The sequence below is a fragment of the Melanerpes formicivorus genome, unplaced genomic scaffold (assembly GCF_026170545.1).
Source record: "Melanerpes formicivorus ecotype bairdi unplaced genomic scaffold, bMelFor1.0.p_v2 SCAF_21, whole genome shotgun sequence".
NCBI lineage: Eukaryota > Metazoa > Chordata > Aves > Piciformes > Picidae > Melanerpes > Melanerpes formicivorus.
The window spans coordinates 12247768-12267143 of NW_027142373.1; the positions used below are offsets into that span (position 1 = coordinate 12247768).

At 48.7% G+C, this 19376-nt stretch overlaps 1 protein-coding gene across 1 annotated transcript in view; it reads left to right on the top strand.

Annotated features, from left to right (window-relative positions):
- GLP2R (glucagon like peptide 2 receptor) overlaps window positions 1–19376 on the top strand; it is a 54986-nt gene that overhangs the window by 11052 nt on the left and 24558 nt on the right. The window contains exons 2-5 of the mRNA XM_068151625.1: window positions 3094–3187; window positions 12642–12746; window positions 15744–15865; window positions 18738–18844. Of these exons, the coding sequence (XP_068007726.1) occupies window positions 3094–3187; window positions 12642–12746; window positions 15744–15865; window positions 18738–18844 (428 nt within the window). The remainder of the gene's footprint in view (window positions 1–3093; window positions 3188–12641; window positions 12747–15743; window positions 15866–18737; window positions 18845–19376) is intronic.

Sequence of the window (19376 nt, forward strand, 5' to 3'; positions counted from 1 at the left end):
AGCCTCTCCACAACCTCCTTTCAGGTAGCTGTAGACAGCCAGGAGGTCTCCCCTCAGCCTCCTCTGTTTCACACTAACCATCCCCAGCTCCTTCAGTTGCTCCTCATCAGATTTATTCTCCAGGCCCTTCCCAGCTTCCTTGCCCTGCTCTGCCCTGGCTCCAGCATTTAGTCTGCACTCTCTCTTGTTCCTGTTTTGAAAGAAAAGAAAAATGCTTTTCTTCCTTTTTCTAACTAACAGAGGTTGACAGAAAAAAGACAATCTTGGTGAAGCTAACAGCTCTGAGTTGTCCTGGTTATTTATCTCAGCCCTTGACACATCACCAGGCTCAGGCAAGCTCAGGACAACCACACATGTGAAAGGCAGTTCCCAAAAACAATCTGGGGCAGACAGAAGGAAAGTGATTTGCCCTGGAGAGGTGAAAAGCAGCCTTTGGCCTTGTAGAAAACTTACATTTAGTTCTCTCTCCCAAATGTGGTTGTTACAAACGTGAACATCTTCAGCCAGTAGTGACATTTCGTTTTTTGGGGGCCTTGCACTGACATTGCTCTTTGACTAACTGCCCACCTCTGCCCTCTCAAAGCCCTGGTTGCAGATGCCCAGCTAGCATAGAATCATTGAATGGTAGAATTGTTAGGGTTGGAAGGGATCTCAAGGCTCAGCCAGTTCCAGCCCCCCTGCCATGGGCAGGGACACCTCACACTGCAGCAGGTTGCTCACAGCCACCTTCAGCCTGGCTGCAAACACCTCCAGGCAGGAGGCTTCCACCACCTCCCTGGGCAACCTGTGCCAGGCTCTCACCACCCTCATGGGCAATAACTTCTTCCTAACATCCAATTTGAATCTCCCCACTTCTAGTTTTGTTCCATTCCTTCCCAGTCCTATCACTCCTTGACACCCTCAGAAGTCCCTCCCCAGCTTTCTTGGAGCCCCCTTCAGATACTGGAAGACCACAACTAGGTCTCCTCAGAGCCTTCTCTTCTCCAGACTGCACAACCCCAACTCCTTCAGTCTGTCCTCACAGGAGAGGTGCTAGAGCCCTCTGCTCATCCTCCTGGCCCTGCTCTGGACACCTTCCAGCACCTCCAGATCCCTCTTGTAATAGGGGCTCCAGAGCTGGAGGCAGTACTCCAGGTGGGGTCTCCCCAGAGTTGAGCAGAGGGGGAGAATCACCTCCCTTGCCCTGCTGGCCACACTTCTCCTGCTGCAGCCCAGGATCTGATTGGCTTTGTGGGCTGCAAGTGCACACTGAGAGCTCCTCTTGAGCTTCTCCTCCCCCAGCACCCCCAGGTCTCTCTCCCCAGGGCTGCTTTCCAGCCAGTCACTGCCCAGCCTGGATTTGTGCCTGGGATGTCAACCTCATCTCCAGAAATGGAACCAAACAATCAGGGAAGTCCTACTGCCCCTGTACTCAGTACTGTTTAGGCCACACCTTGAGTACTGTGTCCAGTTCTGGGCTCCTCCAACTCCCTGGTCATTTTTGTGGCCCTTCTCTGGACCTGCTGCATATCCTTCCTGTACTGTCGAGGGTTCCAGCCCTGGACACAGTACTCCAGGTGATATCTTCCCAGAGCAGAGCTTGTCCTAAGGCTATGGTAGTAAAAGGGAGATTGTTCTTCACTTGCTTTTATTTCTGTTCTCATACTCTGTCCAGAAATTTAAAGGATTTAAAGGAATTCTTGATCTCTTCTGAAGAGATTTTGTCTATGAGGACAGGGTGAGGGAGCTGGGGGTGTTCAGCCTGGAGAAGAGAAGGCTCCAGGGAGACCTAATAGCCTGCCAGTACCTGAAGGGAGCTACAAGAAGGCTGGAGAGGGACTGTTTGCAAAGGCCTGCAGGGACAGGACCAGGGCCGATGGCTTCAAACTAGAGCAGAGCAGATTTAGATTGGATGTTAGGAACAAGTTCTTTAGTAGGAAGCTGCTGTAATGCTGGAACCCTGAAACAGATTGCCCAGGGAGGTGATTGAGTCCCCATCCCTGGAAATATTCAAGGTGAGGCTGGACAGGACTCTGGACAACCTGATCCAGTGGAGAATGTCCCTGCTGACTGCAGAGGAGTCTGGGCTGGATGACCTCAGAGGTCCCTTCCAAGGCAGCCCATTCTATGGTTATCATCAATCACATCCTTGAATTACTCTTGAAACATAAATACATGAGAAATATTGGCTGACCTTGGTGTAAGTTATCTGCAAAGATCCTGGAAAGACTGCAGTTTGTGAAGACAAGCACACATTTCCTGCAGTGCAGGAATGAAATGCCAGTGGTTTTGGTGCACCCTCACAGATCCACCACACCATCTGTGTGGAAAGTTTTAGTAGAAACTTTACACAAGTTGGATAAATCCCTGTGATAATACAGCACCATGGCAGTGTGTTTCTTGTTCAGGCAAAGACAGGAGCTGGAAAAAAATCTCACTAGTCATAGAATCATTGAACTGTTCTGGTGATTCTCGTGCTCTATTTCATTCTGCTGAGACCACACCTGGAGCTCTGTGTCCAGTTCTGGAGCCTCTACTCCGGGAAGGATCTGGAGGTGCTGGAAGGTGTCCAGAGAAGGGCCATGAGGATGAGCAGAGGGCTGGGGCTGCTCTGCTCTGGAGACAGACTGAGAGAGTTAGAGTTGATAAGTCTGGAGAAGAGAAGGCTCTGAGGAGACCTGAAGGCAAAAGAGGAAAATTAACCTCCTTCAGTTCTGTTCCAATTGTGGTCTCAACAGGGCAGAGCAGAGGGGGAGCAGAACCTCCCCAGCCCTGCTGGCGACACTTTGCTTGCTGCACCCCAGGATCCCATTGGCTCTCTTGGCCACAAGGGCACATTGCTGTCCCGTCCAGAATTTGCTGTCCACCAGCACCCCAAGATGTTTCTCTGTGGACCTGCTCTCCAGCAGGGCAGGCTCTGCTTCTTAATCCTTTTTACAGCAGCTGCTGTTATCTTTACTGGCCTTCCCTAGAGACAGAAGAGGTCTGTCTTTACCGCCCTGTTTACCTCTATTCTTCTCTCTCCTTGAATTTTATATAAGAGAAAGCAACTCAGCATTAAAAGACAACCTGTTTCTAACTCACTTTTCTCATGTTCCATATTTTCACTCACAGGCCACAGGATCTCTGCTGGAAAAAACCACGACTGGATGGAACAAATATAAGCAGGAATGCTTGAAAATGCTGCAGGAATCAGTTGTAGATACTGGTAAGGAAACAAAGAGCACATTAAAGGGACATGTTAATAATGCTGATAAATGTGCAGGTATGTTTTCACTTGCTTTCCAGAGGTGTGTGTCTCTTGACAAGTTCTTAATGTGCAACAATTAGCTGTAAGGAGAGATGCAAAGCTGTGATCCTGAGGTTAATGGCACTCTTTGTCCAGAATTATATCAGAGAAATTAACCCCTGACACTTGGTGCTGAGCTGCCACTGTGGTGTGCCACTGAGTGCCTGGTCAACAGGTAGCTGCTACCTGCTACTGATAAGAATCACAGAATGTTAGGGGCTGGAAGGGACCTTGAAAGCTCATCCAGTCCAACCCTCCTGACAGAGCAGGAGCACCTAGAGCAGGTCACACAGGAACACATCCAGGTGGTGTTTGAATATCTCCAGAGAGGGAGACTCCACAACCCCCCTGGGCAGCCTGCTCCAGGGCTCTGGCACCCTCACAGGAAAACATTTTCCTCTTGTTTCCATGGCACTTCCTCTGCCTCAGCTTCCACCACTGCCCCTTGTGCTGGCATTGGGCATCACTCAGCAGAGCCTGGCTCCAGCCTCTGGGCACTCACCCTGCACAGCTTTATCTGCAGGAATGAGGTCACCTCTCAGGCTCCTCCTCTCCAAGCTACAGAGCCCTCAGCTCCCTCAGGCTCTCCTCCTAAGGAAGATGTTCCACTCTCTTCATCATCTTTGTGGCTCTGCGCTGGACTCTTTCAAGCAGTTCCAAGAGGTCCTTCTTGAACTGAGGAGCCCAGCACTGAACACACTATTCCAGATGTGGCCTCACCATGGCAGAGTAGAGGGTCAGGAGAACCTCTCTTGACCTACTAACCACAGCCCTTCTGATCCACCCCAGGATGCCATTGGCCTTCTTGGCCAGCAGAGAACATTGCTGGCTCACGGTCAACCTCCCATCTACCAGGACCCCCAGGTCCTTTTTCCCTTCATTACTCTCCAGCAGGTCAGAAGAACCATGTCCTTAATGTAGAGACCAGTTTGCTCTTCCCTTTTCAGCCTGAAGGAAGTCAGAGAACAGACCACACAGGGCAAAGATGATGGCTCCCATTTCTCTACTGAAACTGAGCCATGGCAGACACGAACTCAAAGCACACAACTGTGGCAGTTTGAGGCCTTTAAGGAAAAAAAAACCCAAACAACACAGATTTGAGTCCTCCAGGAGGACCAGAAAGGTCCAGGGACTGGCTGGAAAATTGTAATGTTGTTATTCAATACATAATTCTGCTTTCTCTTTGTAAGCTGGCGGCAAGGTCCACTCGGTGTCTTTCCTCCCTCCTTTTGACTCTCTGGAGGGAATCCTTATCTGGTACCATGGGGAAGGAGGTCTGCTTGTAGCCTTCAGAGGCCTGACTAATGTTTCCCTGCACAAACCTGGCCTGCTTAGGCCTAATGAAAGGGAGTAGGGATAAAATAAGCACTGGGATTTGTCGTTGAGTTTGGTCGGGAGAAGGTTCTCAGGGGTTTGTCATGTATCCTGTACATGTGTTAAGTGTTAGGGATTGATGTGTTCTGTATTTGCCTCTCTAGTTTGGAATACAGTTTCTGTATTTCTATCCAGCTCAATGAGAGCCTCTTCATTTTACTTCCTTTGGGAGTAAAATTATTTCTGTGCACTCTTTAAACTAAGACAGCGATGCAAGAACAGAGCCTGGCTTCAGCCCAGCCAAGGCAGCTGGGGAGATGCTTTCTTCTCACAGGACTCTTCATACATTTTGTGATATTGCTTTAACCAGCTAAGGCACAGACACCAGGTTGTCCCATGCTCACCTGATGCTTATAGAATCATAGAATTGTTAGGGTTGGAAGGGACCTCAAGGACCCTGGGCAGGGACACCTCACACTACAGCAGGTTGCTCACAGCCACATCCAGCCTGCCTGCCAAAACCTCCAGTCATGAGGCTTCCACCACCTCCCTGGGCAGCCTGTGCCAGGCTCTCACCACCCTCATGGGGAACAACTTCTTCCTAACATCCAATCTGAATCTACCCATTTCTAGTTTTGCTCCATTCCCCCCAGTCCTCCAGTCCTATCCCTCCCTGACACCCTCAAAAGTCCCTCCCCAGCTTTCTTGTAGCCCCTTTCAGACACTGGAAGGCCACAAGAAGGACTCCTTGGAGCCTTCTCTTCTCCAGACTGCACAACCCCAACTCCTTCACTCTATCCTCATAGGAGAGGTGCCCCAGCCCTCTGCTCATCCTCATGGCCCCTTGGCTCAATATTTACTTGTTCTCCTGCCTCCCCAGCTTTGGGATTCTTGGCTGAAGAGCAGGACAGTGTATTATGAGAAGTGGGAGGAGGAACAGAGTCCACACTTCCAATCTCTGACTGAGTTCTGTTTGGCAAAAGGGGAGCTTATAATCTTATGCTCTGAATAGTACACATTCTGCTCAGCTAGAGGTCTTTCTTCAGGAAAGGATAGCAGGCTAGTTTGAGCAATTGGAGAAGCTCAAGAAGTAGCTGGTAGACAGGTGACTGACTCACCAAGGAAAGTGTAAGAGTGAAATTGTGCTCTCTGTTTTGTACTCACTGGTTACAGGCAGGTTTCTACTCCTGTGTTCATGTAATACATCTTGCTTGGTGGATACTTCACCCCTCCAATTAGAATAAATAGGATAGGATAGGATAGGATAGGATAGGATAGGATAGGATAGGATAGGATAGGATAGGATAGACCAGACCAGGTTGGAAGAGACCTTCAAGATCATCACGTCCAACCTATCAACCAATCCAACACCACCTAAACAACTAAACCATGGCACCAAGCACCCTATCAAGTCTCCTCCTGAACACCTCCAATGACAGTGACTCCACCACCTCCCCAGGCAGCCCATTCCAATGGGCAATCACTCTCTCTGTGTAGAATTTCTTCCTAACATCCAGCCTAAACCTCCCCTGGCAAAGCCTGAGACTGTGTCCTCTTGTTCTGGTACTGGTTGCCTGGGAGAAGAGACCAACATCCACCTGTCTACAACCTCCCTTCAGGTAGTTGTAGAGAGCAATAAGGTCACCCCTCAGTCTCCTCTTCTCCAGGCTAAGCAACCCCAGCTCCCTCAGCCTCTCCTCACAGGGCTGTGTTCCAAACCCCTCACCAACTTTGTTGCCCTTCTCTGGACTCGTTCCAGCAAGTCAACCTCCTTCCTAAACTGAGGAGCCCAGAACTGGACACAGGACTCAAGGTGTGGCCTAACCAGTGCAGTGTACAGGGGCAGAATGACCTCCCTGCTCCTGCAATTGCACACAGAGACTGCAGGATGATACAAAGAGCTCTGACTCAACTTGCCAGTGACAGAAAACTGAGTTTATGACATTGTAGTGTGCAACTTTGTCAGCCAGGACACATGGTCTGATTAAGATCGATGTGCATTTAGAAGCTGGGTATCAAGGCATTTAGAACTTGGAAATCAATCCAAAGCACTGCTCTGGAAATGTAAAGCAGAAGAGGGAAAAACAACCAGCTAACCAAAAAACTAAAGCCAAACCCAAACCCAAAACCAAACCAACCCAACAACAATCAAAAACCCACAAACAAACCAAAAAACCCCAAACCACCCCACAAACAAACCAACCCTCCAAACACACAAGCAACCCAAGCCCTGCCCCCCAGACTAAATTACATGATGTTTTATGTGTAAAGCACTTCCCAAACCATTGAAATCTCTAACTGCCACAGGCCTTTGAAAAATAAAAGGGAAGATATAGCCATGTGTAATACATCTATGGTTAGTGATCACATTCAATAACAGACTTTCTCTCAGCTGGATTAGGAATGGCTGATCATGAGCAGTCCTGCTTGGCCATGGAGTCTGCTAAAGGAATGCTCATGCTCTCCAGCCTTCATCACAGATCTGCTCCAGAGGCAGCTGCAGCTCCTGGCAGCTGCAGCAGCATGAGCTAATTGCTTTAGCTTACTTACTCTGTGACGCTATAACAGCTGGAGAGCCAAAGCAAGACTCCATTCTCACTTCTGAGCACCATCACCATTAAGAACTTGGCTCAGCTTTCACAGTGTACACGGGGCAGAAAATATCCACTCATTCCTCCTGAGCTTTCCACCACACCAGCCATGCAGAGGCAGCCAAATACCTACTGAGGACTACCAAAGCTTAGCTAGGACATGCAGAGATGCAGTCAAGAGGTAAGGCTCGTCTAGAACTGAAACCATCCACAGATGTCAAGAACAGCCACATAGATAAGTGAAGGCACAGGGCAGACACAGCTCTTAGGTAAACAGGGAGGGGAAGCTAGTCACTAATAACAGAGGAGCCAGAAAGATACAGGCCCATTAGTTCTACTTCAGTCCCTGGGAAAGTCCCTGGAAAGAATCCTCCTAACCAAATCAAGCAGGCAGCTGGGAAAAGCTAGCAGAGGTTTGCCAATCCCAAATCCTACCTGACCAGCCTGATCATCCTCTACAGCAAGTTGGCCTCTCCTGTTGACATGGAGAGAGCAGACTGTGTTGTTTACCTGGGTTTCATCATTTGACATTGCTTCCTACAACCTTTGCCTGGGCAAGCTAGCCAGGTACAAACTGGCTGCAGGGCTGTGAGATGGGCAGCAAACTGCCTAACACCCATGGCCAAAGAATGGTGAAAAATGATTCTGACCCAGGCTGGCATCCTGCCAAGAATGGGCTCCACCAGAGATGGATCCTGGGCCCCATGCTGTTCACCATCTTCATAAATAATCTGAGCACAAGGGAATTGAAATCATCCTCACCAAACTTGCTGACAATCCCACACTGGATGTTGAGGTGGAGGCATCAGAAGGCAGAGCTATCTAGAGTGAGAGCTGGGCAGGCTGGAAGAGTGAAGTACCAGGGACTGTAGGAAGTTTAACAAAGACATGAGGCTAGGATCTGTGTGCTTGGCAGGTAGCCTCACTGACAGCTATCTGAGGCTCCTGCTGGACAGCAAGCTTAACATGCACCAGCAGGGCACCACTGCCTCAGCAAAACCAAACTGGATTCTGGGTTACATCCTCAGGGACATTACTGGTAGAGAATCACAGAATTGTCAGGTTTGGAAGGGACCTCAAGGATCATCCAGTTCTAACCCCCCACCACAGGCAGGGACACCTCAGAGCCCCATCCAGTCTGACCTTAAAAACCTCCAGGGATGAGGCTTCCACCACCTCCCTGGGCAGCCTGTGCCTTTGTCTCACCACCCTCATGGGGAAGGATTGTGATCACTAGAGAAGTGATCTCCCCATTCTACTTAGCGCTTGAAAGGCTGCATGCAGTGTTCTGTGTCCAATTCTGGGCCCCACAGTTCAAGAAAGATACAGACAGACTGGAGAGGGTCCAGAGAAGGAGGATGGAGATGATGAAAGGCCTGGAGAGCCTCCCCAGTAAGAAAGGCTGAGGGAGTTAGCTCTTTTCCCTCTGGAGAATAGGTGCAGGGGGAACTCAGCATAGTAAAAAGGCAGTTACAGAGGTGAGCCACATGGAGAGGCCAAGGGGCAACAAGTACAAGGTACACTGGGAGAAGTTTCTCCTTCTTTACAGGGGTAACAATCATTCACTGCAACAGCCACCTCAGGGACATGGCAGAATCCTCAGGACTGGAGGTTTTCAAGATGCTGTTGGACAGAGTGCTGGACAATTTGATCCAGGCTCCCTTTTCTACACAAGAGTGAACCACATGATCTGTTGAGGTCCCTTCCAACCTGGGCTGCTCTATGACTCTGGGTAGAGATAGGGTTAGCCCTCATTCAAGTTGACCCACTTGGCCTTGTCAAGTTGTGTTGCAGCCACTGCTCTGAGGGCAGCTGCTGGCTGCATGCAGAGTGCAAGATTCCTTAGCTGACCAATTCCTTAGCTGCCTAGAGCAAAACAATCACACTCCAGGTGTGCCAGGGACAACAGCCTCACCTTGGCACCCTTGGACTGGAACATGCTGCAGCAGCCACCTCCTTGACATGCTGGCACCTCTCATTGGGAAGAGATTTCAGCATATAGATGTGGTTGGGTTTTGCTGGGTAAGGAATTGATAACAAAGAGTATAGAAAATGCCACTCTGAGCCACTAACTCCCTGGGGTTAGGGACTTAGATTAGGAATGGCTTGGGGGCGGTTAGGGCTCCTAGACACTTGTGCTTCTGTTAGCTACTTCTGGCAAGGGCTTTGGGGTAGGGATGCTTCTAGGGATGTGTTCAGGACTCTGTTAGCTGCTTCATCTGTTAAGGGCTTCCAGGACTTCTGCAAGTGGGACTCTGAGACTCTGTAGTGTTGGGGATTCTACAGTGCAGCAATAAAGGACTTCTGGGAGGACTTCTGAGCTTCTCTGCTCTCTGCATGTCTGGAATCTCCTTGCTATACAGCAGTGGGGTTTGTGCCTTCATTTGTCTCCCAGTGGCCCCTGAACTGGGGGAGAAAAATGACAAAGTTGATCCATCAGTGACAGCCAGGGGAAAAGAGGAATCCCAGTCCCTCTTCTCTGTGATGTTTATGCATTTGCTATGGGCAGGCACCGGATGAAAACAGAAATAATCTAGGCTGTGGAGCTCGTGCTTTCCACTCTCTGGGGACATGGAGGTTCTGGATTCATTTTCCACCAACTTACAAGTGGGTAATAAGGATTATGTGAATAATGTCCTGAGTATTCTAGGCTTTAGATTTGTTCCCCTGGAAGCAAACAGGTAACTCTTGTGGTTCCCATGCAGGGGGTTGGGTGTAGGGCAGTCACTGTAGCAAGAGGAGGTGCAGAAGGGGTCAGGGTGTCACTCAGCTGAAACATTCACTTATCTGACTCTTCATTGTCTACATCATCACACCAGATAGCTATGTGATGAGGAAAAGATGTGTGCTGCTAGAAGTCAACAATCCAATTGCAAATTTTCCTTCTACCTTGTGTAAATCTTCAAAGTTTCCAAAGTGAATGTTGGGAAGTCAGGAAAGTGCAAATGAAGATACAGGAGAAACATTCAGCACACTTCCTCAAGAAGCAAAGTGGATTTGTGACAGCAGGGCCATCAGAACAGCATGTATGGACAGGATGATAGCAAAGCTGAGCCATTCTTACCTCCAATAAAATCCATCTCCTAGGAGGTCTGATAATCCCTAAGTGTGTGATTCTTGCAGCAGAACTCAAGGACCAAGAAAAGTATGGTGTCACTTCAGGAGTTCAGCTGATTGGCATCCTTTGACATTTTTGAAGTGTCCCTTCCCTTCCCTTCCCTTCCCTTCCCTTCCCTTCCCTTCCCTTCCCTTCCCTTCCCTTCCCTTCCCTTCCCTTCCCTTCCCTTCCCTTCCCTTCCCTTCCCTTCCCTTCCCTTCCCTTCCCTTCCCTTCCCTTCCCTTCCCTTCCCTTCCCTCTTCCCTCTTCCCTCTTCCCTCTTCCCTCTTCCCTCTTCCCTCTTCCCTCTTCCCTCTTCCCTCTTCCCTCTTCCCTCTTCCCTCTTCCCTCTTCCCTCTTCCCTCTTCCCTCTTCCCTCTTCCCTCTTCCCTCTTCCCTCTTCCCTCTTCCCTCTTCCTTCCTTTCTCCCTTCCCTTCTCCCCTCCCTTCTCTCCCTTCTTGTATCTCCCCTCCCTTTCCCCCACCTCTTACCCTACCCATTCCCTTTCCCCTAGCCCCTTCCTTCCCCCTCTCCTCTCAGAGCTTCTCTTCTCCTCCTCTGTGTTATTCTTCACACAAGTTTCTCAAAGTACTGCCAACCAAGCAGGGTATTTTCTTCTGGATTTGGACGGGCAAAGCCATTATCACAGAGAGAGGACAGCTTTAGCTTGTCCTAGTAGAAAAACCAAAAGGCTCATGTAGCCATTCATGCATTTCATTTTCTGTTACTGAAGCCTGTTTGCCCCATTTCAGCTCCTCACTGTTGAATGTTCTGTTATAGCCTTAAGTCCTGTAAGTGCTGTGGAACCCCTGAAGCTCAGACCTGAGGTAGTTTGAGATACTACCACCTCCCTAGCCCAGAGACTAAAAGGGGTCACTATCTGTGAAGCTGACAATTGTTTGAGCTGAGAACTGGTGTCACAGGGGTCATGAAAAGTGGAATAGCCTCCATTCCCCAGCACAAGGTTTGCACCATGTACCACATACAGTGAGGGAGAGCATGGCTGGAACCTGTTACACTAAGAGAAGAGGCCTCAAGATTCTTTTGACCAGTGTCCTTCTCTCATAACTGCTGGAAGAGCAGACAGTGAGGTAGATTAGGAACTGGTTACAAGATAGAGTTCAAAGAGTGGTGATCAATGGTGCCAGGTCCAGCTGGAGAGCTGTAACCAGTGGAGTCCCCCAGGGATCAGTGCTGGGTCCAGTGCTGTTCTTCATCTTCATCAATAACACTGGTGAAGGAACAGGCAGACAGAGTCAGCTCAGCAAGTTTGCTGATGACACCAAACTAGGAGGCTTGGCTGAGACACCTGAAAGCTGTGAAGCCATCCAGCAAGACTTGGACAGACTGAGAGCTGGGCACAGAGGAACCTAATGAGGTTCAACAGGGACAAGTGCAGAGTCCTGCATCTGGGAAGGAAGAATAAACTGCAGCAGTAGAGGCTGGGAGGTGATCTGCTGGAGAGCAGCCCTGTGGAGAAGGACCTGGGAGTGCTGGTGGATAACAAATTGTGCATGGACAGCAATGTGCCCTGGTGGCCAAGAAGGCCAATGGGGTCCTGGGGGGCATTAAGAGTGTGTCCAGCAGATCCAGGGAGGTTCTCCCCCTCTCCTCTGCCCTAGTGAGACCTCATCTTGAGTACTGCATTCATTTTTGGGCTTCCCAGTTTAAGAGGGACAGGGATCTGCTGGAGAGGGTCCAGTGGAGGGCTATGAGGACGATTAGGGGACTGGAGCACTGCCTGGTGAGGAGAGGCTGAGAGCCCTGGGGCTGTTTAGTCTGGAAAAGAGGAGACTTAGAGGGGATTTAATAAATGTTTATAAATATCTGAGGGCTGGGGGTCAGCAGGGAGGGGCCAGGCTCTGCTCACTTGATGCCTGTGATAGCACAAGGAGCAATGGCTATGATAGCACAAGGAGCAAAAGCTGCAGCACAGGAGATTCCACCTCAACACAAGGAGGAACTTCTGTATTGTAAGGGTCACAGAACACTGGAACAGGCTCCCAAGAGAGGTTGTGGAGTCGCCTTCTCTGGTGACTTTCCAGCCATGTCTGGATGCATTCCTCTGTGACCTGAGCTAAATTGTATGGTCCTGCTCTGGCATGATCTCTTTGGGTGCCTTCCAACCCCTAACATCCTCTGATCCTGTGATCCTGTAACAAACCATGTCCAGCTTGCTGCTCCTGTGTGGATCCAGGGAAGAAAGAGAAGAGCCATTTCTGCCCTGTGCACTGCACAGGGGAGGCACAGGAATTCTCTGCTGCATCTTGGAACTACTCTGCAGCAGCTGCAGGCTACCTGGAACAATGGTTTCCATGCTCTGAACAATGCATTGAACAATGCAGATCTTCTGCTTGCTTCCCTCCTCAGGAATCCATTGCAATGGGACATTCGACCAGTTTGTTTGCTGGCCTTACTCACGCCCAGGGAATGTCTCTGTTCCTTGTCCTTCCTACCTGCCCTGGCTGGAAAACGGTAAAGTGTTAACTCCCCCTCGAGTGCAGGCTGGGCATCCGGCTGAAGGAGAGCTGGTGCTGGTCTGCCTGATCCCCCTGTGCTCTGATGTGCCTGAGGGCTTTCTTGCCTCCCCTCTTTTCACCTCTTCTCTGAATCGGGGTCATGACATTGTTGATTTTTAACTATTTACTCTTTTGCTACACTTGTGCTTGTTGCAGCTCGGTCCTGTCTGCTACAAAGCAACACTTCCAGATCATGTAACCATGCTGCTGGGCCTTTATTGGCAGTAACAGATTTGGGGTTCAGCTTCTGAGCTTCAAGCTTTGGGGTCTCCAGTGACCCCAGACATGAAACCTGCTCCCAGAAAAATGGAATAACCAAACAAAGAATCATAGCACCATAGAATTGTCAGGGTTGGAAGGGACCTCAAGGATCACCAAGTTCCAAACCCCGCTGCCATGGGCAGGGACACCTCACACTCCAGCAGGTTGCTTACAGCCACATCCATCCTGGTTGCAAAAGCCTTCAGGGATGAGGCTTCCACCACCTCCCTGGGCAACCTGCTTCAGTGTCTCACCACCCTCAAAAGTCCCTCCCCAGCTTTCTTGTAGGAGTTTAAGCAGTCATCTTCCCCAGAGGACATACCAAGATTTCCAACCAGACTTTTCCTGGAGGGAATGGGGCAGGGTGGCTTTCAGGAAGGGAAAAAGAACAAGATCTATCTCAAAGCAAACAACATTCTCTTTCTCCTGAAGAAATGAAAGGACAACACTTCCACCACAGCCTTGCATTTCAGAAGCATGCTGCACAACCTTTCTTAGCTGCTTGTGGCTGGCTCTGCTGCATTTCTAGTAGCACTTGGAAGGATCAGTTGTGCCTGAGTCCTGGGAGACTACGATGAGCTGCTTATCCTACCTTTCTCCAGACTTGTTCTGTAAGGTCATCATTTGTCCTTTTTTGTAGTGTTAAACATAAGGAGACACAGCTTCTATCTAGTCTCCCAAACTAGTTCTCCTGCCAGCCATTTGAAACAAATTCAGTGCTTCATACTAAACACAAAAGCTTCCTTCCCTCTGTGCCATGTCAGACATTGCACCACTGTGTGAATCTTTGTCTGTTTGTCTGAGAGATTTTGTAGGACTGAGGTTAGGGTTGTTTGTGGTCCCCATTCCCATTGCTGGTCCCTTTGCCAAGGCATAGCTGTGTCTGTTCTGGACCATACAGAATCACAGAGAATCACAGAACTATTGAGGCTGGAGTAGACCTCTGATATCATCAAGTCCAGCCTATGACCTAACACCACCACACCAACCAGACCATGTCACTAAGTGCCACATCCAATCTTCCCTTAAACACCTCCAGGGATGGTGACTCCACCACCTCCCTGGACAGTCCATCCCAGTGTCTAATTGCCCTTTCCAATGGACCTGGGCCAGAAATGATTGATAACTTTAGATGAAGTTACTGTGCACTGTCATAACTGTCCAGCCTAAGTACTGGAAAATTAGTGTAGTCTAGACATAAGATTTTTAATCACATTCCAAAGATGCCTTCAGATTTTTCACACTGCCTAATTGTTGTCTCAGTTGCAGTTACCCTGAGTGAAGCAAGGTTGTTGCTGTAAGCCTGAAACACTTTCCAATTAAAAAAAAAAAATAATTAAAAGGCTCAGATCTGATTAGAAATAAATAGAAGGCAGCTGCTGAGAATGACATCAAACAAACACACACGAGCCAGGGTCCCCATCCCACTCTTCTGATGTGTATAAACTAGAACAATGCAGTGAAAGCCAAGAAAGCTTCACTAGTTCACACAATCTGCTGATCAGGCCCCCAAAAATGTAAATAGAACATCAGGCACAGATGTTTCAAAGATGGTTTGCTAATCAAAACACACTCCTCCTGCAGGTTTGGCTGCACAGCCTGGGCAGTGTGCTACCCATGCTGAATGGAGCTTGGGAGGGCAATGAGGAAAAAGGAATGGAGTGAGCTGGAGGCTTTGCTTTCAGATGCAGTAATTATGTATTTCTTTGCAAATCACAGAGCTGTCAGGGTTGGAAGGGACCTCAAGGCTCAGCCACTTCCAACCCCCTGCCATGGGCAGGGACACCTCACACCACAGCAGGTTGCTCACAGCCACATCCAGCCTGGCTGCAAACACCTCCAGGCAGGAGGCTTCCACCACCTCCCTGGGCAGCCTGTGCCAGGCTCTCACCACCCTCATGGGGAACAATTTCTTTCCAACATCCAATCTGAATCTCCCCATTTCTAGTTTTGCTCCATGCCCCCCAGTCCTATCACTCCCTGACACCCTAAGAAATCCCTCCCCAGCTTTTTTGTAGCTCCCTCCAGATCCTGGAAGGCCACAAGAATCTAGTGTGGGGTGTCCCTGCCCATGGCAGGGGGGTTGGAACTAGATGATCCTTGTGGTCCCTTCCAACCCTGAATGATACTATGATACTATGATAAGAAGGTCTCCTTGGAGCCTTTTCCTCTCCAAACTGAACACCCCCAACTCTCTCAGTCTGTCCTCATAGCAGAGCAGCTCCAGCCCTCTGCTCATCCTTATGGCCCTTCTTTGGATGTCAAGCAGCAGTGCTGGGCTTTCCACCCTCTGTCCCAGGCTGCCCTCTTCAATGTGTGTGTCCAAGTCCCTCTATGGCTAACTGAAAGCCCTGTCTGCCCAGCATGCCAATATCCTGTTTGATTCTACTATGTCTCACATTAATCCAATCTGAATGTACTCACTTTCAGTTTTTCTACCCAGTCCTAGTTGGAATGCCAGGTACCTCTTGGGAGTTAATTTCTGCTGGCTTGCATGGCTGCTTTGTTCCATGTAAACATGAACAATACATTGGTAAAGACCTAAAAACCTACCTTTTATTCATGTTTTGAATGGGGTGGGGGATGGGGGGGTGGCTATTGCTGTGGTATAAGGGAGAAAACTTGGAAATGTATATGAAAAATGAAATCTTTATTCTGACCTTTGAGTCTGAAGCACTCTGTTTACTTTCAGGAAGTGCAGGAAATGTATACAGAGTCTGCTTGGACGGAGGGACTTGGCAAACAAAGGAGAACTCCACAGACATTTGGAGAGACAGTTCAGAATGTTCTGAGAAAAATCATTTCCAAAAAGATGTAAGCATGTTTTTTATGGGGGCTTAGTACTTTAATCTTCTTGATCCCTTCTTGAGTAACTGGCAAAGCATTTTCACTGAATACCTGCAAAAGATGCTCAGATCTCATTTCAGTTACCAAATGGAAAACTGTTGTTTTATTTAGAAGTGGAGGAGGGAAGATTAAGGAGAGGGGATTCTTGCTTTAGATGCCACAGATTATTTGCTGTTCAGAGGCCAGTGCTCACATGTGCTGAATTTCTCCTAACATGAGTTTTAACAGACTGGAAAATGACAAGCAAATGACTCAAATCTAAAGCATCTCTTCACCTGGAGGGCTGCATCCAGGGCTGGAGTCCTCAATATAGGAAGGACATGGACCTCATGGAGAGGGTCCAGAGGAGGGCCATGAAAATGATCAGGGGGCTGGAGCAGCTCTGCTACAAGGACAGGCTGAGGGAGCTGGGGGTGTTCAGCCTGAAGGAGACCTAATAGAGGCCTTGCAGTACCTGAAGGGGGCTACAAGAAGGCTGGAGAGAGACTGTTTGCAAAGGCCTGCAGTGATGGGACCAGGGGCTATGGCTTGAAACTAGAGAAGAGCAGATCTAGATTGGATATTAGGAACAAGTTGTTTACTAGGAGGCTGCTGGAATGCTGGAACACTGGAACAGGTTGCCCTGGGAGGTGGCTGAGGCCCCATCCCTGGAGACATTCCAAGTGAGACTGGACAGAGCTCTGGGCAGCCTGATCTAGTTGAAGATGTCCCTGCTGACTGCAGAGGGGGTTGGACTGGATGACCTTTGGACGTCTCTTCCAAGCTAAACCATTCTATGATTCTATGATCTGCCCCAAACTGTTGTAGTCATCCAAGGCCAGACACATTCATTCCATGGCACTCCCTGAGCCTTCATGCAGTGAATGAGCTGCTGACTTTTCCTTTCAAATAGATCTGGTCACAGTGTGGTGGATTCATCATGGAGCAAACACCACCCCTCCAGATACTGCATGCAGCCCGAGGGGCTGGCCTTTGTCAGCAGGGTGAAAGGCTCTCCTTGGCTGAACAAAGAGCAAACTCTCACTTAGACAGAGCTCAGCTCTTTGTACTGAAGATAAAATGAAAACAACGACTTACCACCTCTGGTTTTTGAGGCTGGGAGCGACACCTGCAAAGAAGCCTGGCTCCTGTTCTCTGTGAGAAGGCAGTTTGCAGGGAGCTCACTTCTACCACCCCAGCAGGCTTAAGGCAAAGGACAGCCCTGGCAGTGAGTCAGGGACCCAGTCCTGTTGGCCACTTGCACAGCTGAGCTGAAAGGAATGCAGCAGAGTTTCAGATAACATCAAAGTCTGCAGCTTGTCTGCTTTCAGCTTCTTGTAAGTGCTTTGGCCATGGAGTTGATCATCATCAGCTCAGCTGATGTCAAAATCTGATGTCTCACTGCTGGTTATTTTGTGCTTTGTAGTGCTTTTGAGTGAATCCTGTCGCTGTTTATCACTTTAGTGAGTAAAATCATTGATTACTTTATCACACACCATTAGCTTAGGATCCCCATGTGCTACTATACTCTTACTACACTCTGTATATGGTGAGTACATGAACTCCCCAACTTAGTTTATTTATGTGTGTGATAAATATTCGTGAAGGACTGAAAGCTTTCCAGGGTTTGTTGACCATTCTGAATTGCAGGCTTGTGGGTGGGAGATCCATTAATTCATCTTGTGTGACAGCAAAGGAGTTCTCAACAAAGCTTTAAGCAGCTCTCCTACCAACACTGAATGTGGCTTTGTACCTGTTGGTCAGTTAGTGGAAAGCCCCAAGATGTTAGAAATCATCCAGGACTGGTATCTACACACAGCAGAGGAATCAGCTTGATTACTTTTGCTTTGGTAGTGCAAAATTGGCACAGCCAGGATGAAAACTGAGGCTTTTTATTAGGTTCATGAGTGTGTGAATAATTCCATGGAGCCACATGACTAAGGGATCTGCTATTGAAATCTCCTGCACCCACACTGCTCTCTCTGGTCACTTTCACCCTCTCCAAGAGGCATGGCTCACCCATGCTATCCTGACTCATTAGCATGCATTGATTATTGGCAGCTACTGGCAGGAAGACAGTGCTAAAGTCCTTGGCACTGAGCAGTAAGATAATTTGCGAAGAAAACAGGTTCCAAGAAAATCTTTGCAGGCCAAATATGGATTATGAAAATCACATATCCTGGTATCCCCTCTAGAGAGAAGCCTTTCCTGAGATAGAAAAACAGTATGAAGGGATGAGGCATGGACACAAGCAGCTTAATGGAGAGTAACTTACCAAGGAGAAATGAGGCAAAGTGGAAAGAAAGTGTGAGTGCCTCCCTTCCTCCTCTAAAGTCTTCTTCATCACTCAAAGACATTCTAGACAGCTCTAACTTCATAAATTTGATTTTCCCCCCCTTGAACTCATGGCAGAATTCAGTCTATTTCAATGCCTCCAGGCAGAGCTGACTCTCAAAATTGTTCAGGCACAACTGATCTGTAACTGTGTCCCCAGGACACACACGGAGTAATTGCACTTGTGTGTACAAGTAGAGTGAGTTGATTCAGTTATTAAGCCGCCAGGATCTATGAGGTGCATGTAAGCATTGCAATGATTAGCTGTAAATGGTGTCTGTGCAGGAGCAAGCTGCAAATGAGACTGTCAGAGCCTTCAAAGTTAAAAAGAACCTAAGGCTGTCTGCAAGTGTCCCTGGCGTGCAGTGGCTCTGTGAGGGAATGCAGGGAGCAGGCACCACAAACCTCCCCTGGCTACCCTGCAGCACAAAGAAGTTGGCCTCAGAAGTATCTGAGCTTTGTTCTTGCCCTCCCCACCTGCCTGTGTGTATAACTCCTTTTTCTTCTTCTTTTTTTTTTTTCCTAGGAAGAAGACCATAAATTGCTGACCACATTGCAGTTGTTGTACACTATAGGATATTATTTTTCTCTCATCTCACTTGTGTTAGCTCTTTTTATACTTTCTTCCCTCAGGTTAGTACAAATTGAAGTGTGTTTTAGAAGTGCAGTGTGCACATTGCTTGTTTCATGTAATCCACTGCATTGTTCAGCTTCCAACCTAAGTAACTTGTAGTTTCCTAACAAGCATTATAAAGAGAATTCCTGTTCAAAACCCATTGATGACAGGATCAGAGGATCAAAGGATGTTAGGGGTTGGAAGGGACCTCTGGAGAGCTTCAAGTCCAAGCCCCCTGCCAGAGCAGGACAACACAGAATCTAGCACAGGTCACACAGGAACACATCCAGACAGGGCTGGAAAGCCTCCAGAGAAGGAGACTCCACAGCCCCTCTGGGCAGCCTGCTCCAGGGTTCTGTGATCCTTACAGTAAAGAAATTCTTCCTCCACAGGTACTGCCTCCTGTGCTGTAGTTTCTATCCATTGCCTCTTGTCCTATCCCAGGGCACAAGTGAGCAGAGGCTGTCCCTTCCTGACCCCCAGCCCTCAGATATCAATAGACTTTGACCAGATCCCCTCTCAGACTTCTCCTCTCCAGACTGAACAGCC